Source organism: Cynoglossus semilaevis, chromosome 11 (assembly GCF_000523025.1).
Source record: "Cynoglossus semilaevis isolate Cse_v1.0 chromosome 11, Cse_v1.0, whole genome shotgun sequence".
NCBI lineage: Eukaryota > Metazoa > Chordata > Actinopteri > Pleuronectiformes > Cynoglossidae > Cynoglossus > Cynoglossus semilaevis.
Genome location: NC_024317.1, coordinates 3,792,061 through 3,801,441, shown reverse-complemented (window position 1 = coordinate 3,801,441; position 9,381 = coordinate 3,792,061). Strand labels below are relative to the sequence as shown.

The 9,381-nt window shown below is 41.6% G+C and overlaps 2 protein-coding genes across 2 annotated transcripts in view; both read left to right on the top strand.

The window, feature by feature from the left end:
• The first annotated feature begins 31 nt into the window (after positions 1 to 31).
• Positions 32 to 6,759, top strand: LOC103385942 (centriolin-like). Its single transcript, XM_008319977.3, has 3 exons — positions 32 to 3,621; positions 3,707 to 5,153; positions 5,187 to 6,759. The coding sequence occupies exons 1-3, from the start codon at positions 1,180 to 1,182 to the stop codon at positions 6,071 to 6,073; spliced, it is 4,776 nt and encodes a 1,591-aa protein (XP_008318199.1). The 5' UTR covers positions 32 to 1,179; the 3' UTR covers positions 6,074 to 6,759.
• Positions 6,760 to 6,897: 138 nt separating this feature from the next.
• Positions 6,898 to 9,381, top strand: part of crbn (cereblon) — a 9,579-nt gene continuing 7,095 nt past the window's right edge. The window contains exons 1-4 of the mRNA XM_008319976.3: positions 6,898 to 7,116; positions 7,328 to 7,440; positions 7,804 to 8,006; positions 8,099 to 8,248. Of these exons, the coding sequence (XP_008318198.1) occupies positions 7,047 to 7,116; positions 7,328 to 7,440; positions 7,804 to 8,006; positions 8,099 to 8,248 (536 nt within the window). The 5' untranslated portion in view covers positions 6,898 to 7,046. The remainder of the gene's footprint in view (positions 7,117 to 7,327; positions 7,441 to 7,803; positions 8,007 to 8,098; positions 8,249 to 9,381) is intronic.

Sequence of the window (9,381 nt, the reverse complement as noted above, 5' to 3'; positions counted from 1 at the left end):
TTTAGATTTTATCATCATTCTGCTTATTTGATCTGATTTTAAAGCAGAATTTAATAGGACTAATATGAAGTGGTGTGGTTGCGTCTTGTTGCTAATATAAGCCTGGTTAAAAAGGCTTTTCTCAGTGAACAAAACGAGAGCATTGGTTGATAGAATACAGCTTTTGCCTGATCCAATTTTTTTTATTTGACACTGACATGTATTGGTATTTGACACAAGTTAACATTAATTTCTGCTGTTGCCTAATAGGCTGAAGCGTAAAAGGAGAAAGATGAGGCAGAGGTCCAAGTAAGCCCTCATCAGGACCAGCTGTCAGAGCGTCTCCAGGTGACTGGCACTCGAGGCTGAAGTGGATGAAGTGACGCCAGCATCGGCAGAAACAACCTGTGCTTGTAGATGACTGCTCATTTCACTGAGACAGCTGTGAATGTCTGACCGACAGACAGGAACGACACTGGACAGATCTATCAACATCTGATAATGGCAGCGGTTGTGTTCGTGGACCATACTGCATTTTAACCAACAACTGTCATTGGAAAATAAAACACTTAAAAAAACCATCTTTGTCTGTTTGCTGTAATTATGTCATGGTATGTTTGCACAACTCAAGTAGCACAGCTTTGAAGAACAACTAAAACATTGGGATTATTATTGGCAGGTTGACCATTACCAGGTTATCATTAGCTAATACACATGAATGGTTTTAATTACTAATTAAGTTGGAACAAAACAATCTGTGGGCTGTATATTGGGGTCATCAAAGTTAGTACATAATTATATATAATCAGCTTTGAGACCTTGACACTACCTCATCTGTCATAACAACCTCACCTGTAACCATACAAAATCAAAGGAACTTCCCTTTGTTGTCATCTGATGTCATGACTGTGCCTCTTCTTTGGTCTTTGTTGTTTTATGGCAGTATCAGGAGAATAGGAAGTGATGAGAAAAGTAGCAGGAATAAAAAGAAACCGATCGATGAACTACTGCATGTTTGATTCTAAAAGTAGGCAGTAATGTGACGTTGTGGGTGTCTACCACCGTTTAGTACTTTTACTGAAGGTGGCATCCTAAATGTTGCATTACTGTCCATTCTGTCTCAATTCACATTTGAGAAGATTTTTTTTTTGTCATGAATAAATCGATAATCATCTCCAGCCGGCACAGCAGGAAATATTTATGACAAAGTGTAGAATAACAGATAAAAATACAACATCCAAAATGAACAGCATGTTCATGCGAAGAGTCGATGTTTTCGAGGTCAGTGACAGTAGCCCTGAAGACTACAACGTCAGGGAAATAACAGTCACTGACACCTCTTTAGGATGCCTGAAGGAGGAGAATTTACTCTTGAGGAAGAAAGAATACATTTTACGGAACATGTCCAAACTTGAAGACCTGGAAATACTGCAGAGAGAAAATGATGATCTGTTAGACAGAGTAAATCAACTGCAGCATTCAGAGGACTTTTTGAAATGTAGTATAAAACAGATTGAGAGTGCCCTTCTTCAATACGAAAGTGAGAATATAGATCTGTCTGCAAAGGAACGTGAACTTGAAAATCTTTCAAAGGTGAAACAAAGAGAGATCGAGAACCTGAGAGCACAGGTGGGTTATCTCCGGTCTCAGGTAGACAAGGCTCACGAGGCGCTCACAGATAAAGATGAGGAAATACAACAACGGGCATCTCAAAAACAGGTGGAGCTCAAGACCCTGAAAAAGGAACTGATAAGTCTCCAGAAACATGAAGTCAACCTTAATAAGGAGAACACACTGCTCACGGTCGAGCTGACTGAAGTGAAGAGTGTCTTACAGGAACTGTCCAAAGACAATAATGAACTCAAGGCAGCTGTGCAAGATCTTCAGGACCAAGTGATGAAAGATCAGAAAATTATAACGGAGCAAAATATGGAAATTTCCGACAATCGACAAATTATGGAGGAGCGTTATGAAATAATTAGTGATTTGAAAAGGTCTCTTGCCGATCTCAAGAGCCAGCAGGAGACGAGGCAGGAGGAGGAGATGCTGACATTACAGGCAGAACTACATAGTAGTCTTGCTCAGGAGCATGACGTGCTGCGGACTTCATCGGAAGAATCTCAGCAGCTGGAGGCTCAAAGAGAGATTGAGAACCTGAGAGAGCAGGTATGCTGTCTTCAGTCTCAAGTTGACAAGGCCCTCGATGCCCTCACATTTAAAGACAAGGAGAAATCGGGTCTGTCGAGTCAGTCGGAGGCAGAAATGATTGGATTTCAAAATCAAGAGGAGGTTTTGTGTGAACAGATAGTAATGATTACAGGCGATCTTACTGAAGTCAAGACTGTCCTACAGAAACTGTACAAAGACAACAATGACCTTAAAGTAGCTGTGCAAGATTTTAAGAGCCACGTAATGAAATCTCTGGAATTCATAATGCAGCAAACCATTGTAATTGCAGAGAAATGGCAAATTATGGAGGAACGTTATGAACTGATCAATGATTTAAGAAAGTCACTGACTGATCTGAAGAGTCAGCAGATGTTGAAACAGGAAGAGATGTTAAAGTCATTAAAGGCAGAAATACTGCAAAGTTGTGCACTGGACCATCAGCAGTCGGAGGGTCCCATCAAAGAATCAAATGAGCTGCAGGCTGATGTAGAACATCGTGAACATCTGAATGCTTTAGTCGGGCAGGATAAAAAGGTGAAGGCTCACACTGAAGGGCTTAAGAAGTTTTTTGATCCTCGTGAGCAAAACAGGCCAGTGGAAATTTTTAGAAAAGAGCCTGAAAAGCAGGAGTCTATTTTAGAGCAATATTCAGAGCTGGAGATTTCCAATCAATGGCTAAAGGGTCTAGAAACCACCATCAAATTGCCTGAGGAGCTGATAGATACCTCAAAACTAACTATGCAGCCGATGGTTCTTTCAGAAAAATATACAGAACCAGGGGCCACCATAGCAGAGCCAAACAAGCAAGCAGATCTTTCAAAAAAGCCCCAAAAGCTTAATGCTCATGTGAAGTCCAAGAAGTTGATAACTCAGGCAAAACAGTCTGATAAACTGAGAACTTCTGCAGAGGAGCCCAGAAGGTGTGAGATTATTGCAAAGGTAGCTGAGGAACTGAAAACTCCTTTAAAGGCTGAAGTGAATCGATCAGAGATGTTCACGGACCCAGCAGATTCCCCAGAGAAGTCTCAGCACATTAAAGTCCCTGCAAAGGTATCCAAGATAGATTCTACAAAGGAGACTAAGGAGTCTGGAGGTTTTGTAAAGCAATGTAAGAAAAGAATGTCTACAACAGAGAAAGGAAAAAGGACAAGATCAAGTCCCTCACCAAAAAAGATGCCTGTAGGAATTCCTGTAAGGACTTCTACAGAAGGGTCTAATATTCCATTAGATCCCAAGAAAGTTATCAAAGGCCATGTGGATCCTCTTAAGGAGGTGGAGGTCACAACTGAAAAGCAAATGGATCCTAGAATTACCTCAAAACATTTTACAAAATCAGTCTCTCCAGTGCAGAAAGGTTTACAGCTGCAGGTCACCTCTGAGAAAAAGACACCGCTGGTGATTTCTGCAGAGATTTCCAAACAAGGACCAAGGGAACAGCTGACGGCTCCCTCACTAGAACATCAGAAATGGAAGGCTACCATAGAAGAGCCAAAGAACCAAGAGGCACATGGAAAACAGCATGAAAAATCCTGCCTCACTAGAACATCAGAAATGGAAGGCACATGAAAAACAGCATGAACAATCCCATGTGCTAAAGGTCTGTGAGGATCCCACTCCAGAGAGGGCTGAGAACCTGAGGACACCCTTACTAGAACACTCGGAACTTCCCACAGAACATTCTATGAACTTTAATATACACCGATCACCTGCTAAACAGAATAAGAAACAAACTATTGCACCAAAACAGCCTGAGAATTTAAATGTTCCACTACAGGCCAAGGTGGACGGTGCTGTAGAAAAGTTAGAAGAACTGGTGGATCTAGCAAATAACAAAGAGAAGTTTAAGGCTCTTGCAGAAGAAAATAAGCCGATAGAAAAAGGTAAAGGGCTTGAGCCGAGTGTAGGTAAAGCCAAGGCACTGGTAAAGCCCACAAAGAAATCCCTGGAGTTTCACGGAGGGGTTCCTAAGCAGTACAAGAGCCCCTTGAGGGACTTCAGCAAGCTGGAGACTCACATAGATGGTGAAGAAAAAGTGGTAGGTCCTGCAGAAGAACTGAAGAAGTTAAATCGCTTTGCTGAAGACTTAAAGCACCAGGTAAAACACCAGGAGCTTGAGATTCCTTTAAAAGGAAGAACTGAGCTGGCAAACTCAACTGAAGAATTTGAAATTTCCCAAGGAGAGTCTGAGCAACTGAGGGCTCTTTCAGAAAACTCTGGCGAGATGAACACTTCCACCGAGAGCCTAATGAAGCTGCTGGAGGAGCATAAGAAACCAGATGATTACGAAGACAGACAAAAGTGGCAAGGTAAACGTACAAAACAGAATAAGCAGCCTGAGAATAGCATTAAGAAGACAGGAGAGTTAGAACCACCGACAGGAGGACCGGAGGAACTGAAGGGTCAGACAGACCTACTCAAGAAACTGGACGTACCTGCAGAAAGGCCTAAGCAACCAAAGTCTGAGGAGATTGAAACCCAAATCCTGGATGTTACAAAAAGGCAAAATGAGTTAGTCGACACCCTAGTAGAGAGTAGGCAGTTTAGAACTCTCAAAGATTTGGAGCAGCTGAAAACGCCAGAGGAACCTAACGATCCTGCCAAAAGAACCAAGGAAAATGTTTCAGATTCATTTAAGGTAGAAATACTTATCAGTTATCCACAAGAGCATCAGCCACAAGGGGAATCTATCAATGAGTCGAGGGAGGTGGATCTACCCGGAAAACATCATATAGAATTAAAGACGCCTTTAAAAACAAACGAAAAGCTCGAGGACATTGCAGAAAAGACTAAGCATCAGAAAAGCACTGCAGAAGACTTCAAGGAGCCGATGGATACAGTCCAAGACCCCATGGAGAGTCACAGAGAGGAGCCTGAGAAGGTCAAAGTTCAAGCAGAGAAGCATATGACTCTTGATGTTCGAGTAGAGTGTCCCAAAGATCAGGGGCATTTTGCGAAGGAGCCTCAAAAGTCCAAGACTTTCAGACCAAAGCCTGGTCCACAGGTGGAAAAGTCCAAGACTTTCAGACCAAAGCCGGTGATCCTTGAAGAAGAGCTCGGAGAGTTTCTGGCTCCTGCTGGAGAATTACAGTGGCTACCTCAGACGGAAAAGGCTCATGAAGTGCTCCCACATGTGGAAGTAGAAGCACGACGGTGGAACAATGAATCAAAGACGCAGGTCAGGACCTTGACTAAAACAATGATTGTTCCTCAGGAATCTGAAGAGTTTCCAAAAGAGCAGGATAACAGGCGAACAGCGGTGCTGACCGAAGTAAAGACTGTGTTTGTTCAGAAAATAAACAAAGACAACAGTGGCAGAAATGCAGGCCTCCAGGACCAAGTCATAAAAGCTCGGGAAATTATAACTCAGCAATATATCGAAATTACTGATGAGCAACAAATTAGAGAGAATGACCATGATCTAACGGGTGATTTGAAGAAATCACTACCTGATCTTAAAAGACAAAAGGACATTGACAAAGAGGAGACTCCAAGATCATTACAAACACTAAGACTAAAAATTCATGCACAAGAACGAAGGCCAGTGGAGGCACCAACGGGACAGCGTGTAGAGCTAGAGGCTCTGGTGGGAGAACCGGAGGAAGTGGAGTATCCTGCGGAAGATTATCAACAACAAAGTCGTAATACTGGAGAGTCGGAAGATATGGAGTCCTGTGCAGATCAGGAGGCTGCAGACCAGGAGGCTACCTCCGTCTTTAGGGCTCCTTTCAACATGCCTTGGTGGTGTCACTATGCTAAATGTGTGCTGAAAGTAGGATTGCCTATTTGTAGCATCACATTTGTGGCAAGACGAATGGGAAAGTTACTTATTCCTACAGCATGCATGCAAATGGCTGCTGACCCCAGCTTTGCCCAAGTGCTGCAAGATTTCCTCTGTCAGGCCCACCAAATCCCCGTTCCCTTTTAAATGAAATGGCTACTTGCTAGGACTCAAGACACAAGTCCAGTCCACTCCTTTATTTTCTGAAGGTTCTTCACACTTTGCTGATGACAAAATAATTTCTGAGCGTTTAAACCATGAGGGACACACCCTGAATTATGGACAATGAATAGAGAAGGAAATAAATAATTTTGGGCTATGGATGAAATGAAATCCCTAATGTAGGCAAACATAATAGACAACTACCAGCATCCTCCACTGGATCTGACAATTATCTACTTTGGTTTAAATTAATTGTATATTTTTCTAATTTTTTTACTCATATTTATTCTGTTATACTAGATAGTCACATGTAAATAATATGACACTGACTATGATTAAACTGAATGTTTTCAGGTGAAAATATTTTGCTTGTCTCTGAAATGACGTAGAAGTTTTTGAAGAATGGAAACACAAGCAAAAGAAGTCAGCTTAAGATTTATTTAGTTATCTTTGGCAGGGTTTTTGGTAGAAAGAGCAGATCTTTATGATGCAAAGCTGACATGTTCAAATCGACCACGTGTGGGTTGTAAAGGTAACTGAAAACAACCATATCTTCTCCCACGTACTTGTATGGGAATGTTGAAGTGAAGGATGTTCACATACTAAGTATGTATGCAAAAGTTTCTGTTAACTGAAATAAAAAAATGTTGTTGTAATACTGGTCCTAATAAAATCATCATCTTCAACTATACGCAACAGGACGTTTATTTGTGGTCTGGCTGCTGAACGCTGTAGTTTTATCGCAACGCTTACGTCATCATTGTTCGCCGTCGCCTAATGACGTAGTCTACTGTTTGCTGTCGAATTCCCGTAACGTCCCCCCAAACACTATCATTTTGACTTTCGATTTAACAGCTTCTTGTCGCCCGGTCGTCCTCTTTCCCAATGTGAACGAAACACACTGGCCAGGAAAAGTCGAGGGCAACGGTTCAGTTAATATTCGGGTTCACCCAGGGTTATGGCTGACGAGAGGGGCGGAGACGAAGACATTAACGACAACATGGGGAACCAGCTACAAGTTTTACCAGGTAACTGTTTACCAGCAGCACATGCAGACAGCGGTTTATGTCTGGTGTCCACAGTCAGCTCACGCTGTCAAAGTTATTCATTCAGGCTGACGATTTAGCCTATTATTTTTAGTTTCGGTTTTTATATGTTTATGACCGACAGTGACTTGCTAAAAACTGCCACTGTTCTTCGGATGAGGTGACGCCTCTGTGTGTTTGTGTGTAATGTCAGGTGATGAGGAAGAGGAGGTGGAGGAAGACGACATGGAGACGGAGGATCGAGACGATGAAGAGACAGAGAAGCCCAACATCACATTTGACCCCAGCCTTCCCACATCACATGCCGTGAGTGTTGACACATGCGCAGCTTGATATTCACGATCATTGTGGTTAGTAGTTTTACACACTACTCTACTAGTATTATAACTGACTGACTAACTGATTTACACACTACTCTACTAGTATTATAATCTGTCCTGACCTGTTAGTTAAGGTCTCAAAAGCAGAACTGTGGATTACAAAGCATTCACATTCATTTTCACAAACCCTGACAGTAATACAGCCATTTCCCCCCAAACTGGTTTTAGGTCACATCACATATCTCCTGTCTCGGAATTAACACGTTACCTACTTTTATTGTGATGCCCCATTGGAGGCAGTCAAAAAAATGACCATTGTCTGTGTCGTCTGTGTCACCGGTACCTTCAGTATTTGGGTTCAGAAATGGAGGAGTTCCACGGTCGAACAGTCCATGACGATGACAGCTGTCAGACCATTCCGGTGCTGCCGCACACGACTGTGATGCTGGTGCCGGGTCAGACACTTCCTCTGCAGCTCTTCCGGCCACAGGAGGTCAGCATGATGAGGAGTGTTATCCAGAGGGACCGTACATTTGCTGTGTTGGCACACAGGTCGGTACAGCTGCTGCAGAAACATCTCTTTCATTTGCCTTAGATCCTAATCACAACACAGATTTTTTTTTAACATTTCTAAATATCTGCAGTGATCCAGGGGAGCCAGAGACAGGGTTTGGGACAACGGCTGAAATCTATGCATACCGGGAGGAGCAGGAGTACGGCATTGAGTCAGTCAAAGTGAAGGCTGTGGGGAGGCAGAGGTTCAAGGTCCATGAAATAAGAACTCAAGCAGATGGGTGAGTCAAAATGAGTCTTTACCCCTGATCAGGTGGTTGTGTAAGACTGAAAAGTAAATGACATACCTGAGGAGCCGGTTTGGAATTAATCATCTTATGGTTTGGTTATTAGGAGACACACACTGTATATTTACGTTCATGAACAAAAGACTCACCCCATGAAGTCTCCTTTAGGAGGTCGTAACAATCATATGTTTATCATATGTTCTCACTATTAAAAATAATTTCAAATAATGTATTTGTGTGCAGTTTTGCAGACCATTAAAAAATGTCCTAGATATGAATGATTTACTGCAAAATTAGTCTCCCAATAAATAGATGTTTTTTTAACCTTATCCATTTATTTATTTGTTGTTCTGAAGGTTGTACCAACTTGTCAAACCAGTTATTGTTGTTACTCAGATCTCACTTGTTAGTCTAGCTTAACATTCAATATTAATGAGATGATTTGAGGTTTTTAAAAATGAAAAATCCCAGATATTTCATGGAGCCATTTATTGTGTTCAGGATGTTTTGAAAAGGTTGTTGTTGTTGTTCTTGTTATTTACCGCTAGAGGGCAGACTAACGTTTCCTGAGAACCAGATCCAGCATTGGCGGTAGCACAATGAATGTATTCATGTTAAGTTTTGCAGACCTTAAAAATGTCCTAGATAAATGATTTACTGCAAAATTAGTCTCCCAATAAATAGATGTTTTTTTAACCTTATCCATTTATTTATTTGTTGTTCTGAAGGTTGTACCAACTTGTCAAACCAGTTATTGTTGTTACTCAGATCTCACTTGTTAGTCTAGCTTAACATTCAATATTAATGAGAGGATTTGAGGTTTTTAAAAATGAAAAATCCCAGATATTTCATGGAGCCATTTATTGTGTTCAGGATGTTTTGAAAAGGTTGTTGTTGTTGTTCTTGTTATTTACCGCTAGAGGGCAGACTAACGTTTCCTGAGAACCAGATCCAGCATTGGAGGTAGCACAATGGTGACTGTCTTTATAGGTTTAAGACGTTCGGTCCTTGGCATCACAGATTTTCATGCTTTAACGACACAGGGAGAAACTGAATTTGACTTACAGTAAATGTGTCAAATGAGGTGAGGATTACAACAACAACCTGTTGTTATTTAAATATTTAAG

Excerpts from the sequence above, each read along its gene's own strand:
- LOC103385942 (XM_008319977.3), top strand. The coding sequence starts at position 1,180 with ATGACAAAGTGTAGAATAACAGATAAAAATACAACATCCAAAATGAAC. Across the intron at positions 3,622-3,706 it reads TAGAACATCAGAAATGGAAG|GCACATGAAAAACAGCATGA; the intron begins GCTACCATAGAA and ends CAGAAATGGAAG. Across the intron at positions 5,154-5,186 it reads AAAGCCTGGTCCACAGGTGG|TCCTTGAAGAAGAGCTCGGA; the intron begins AAAAGTCCAAGA and ends CAAAGCCGGTGA.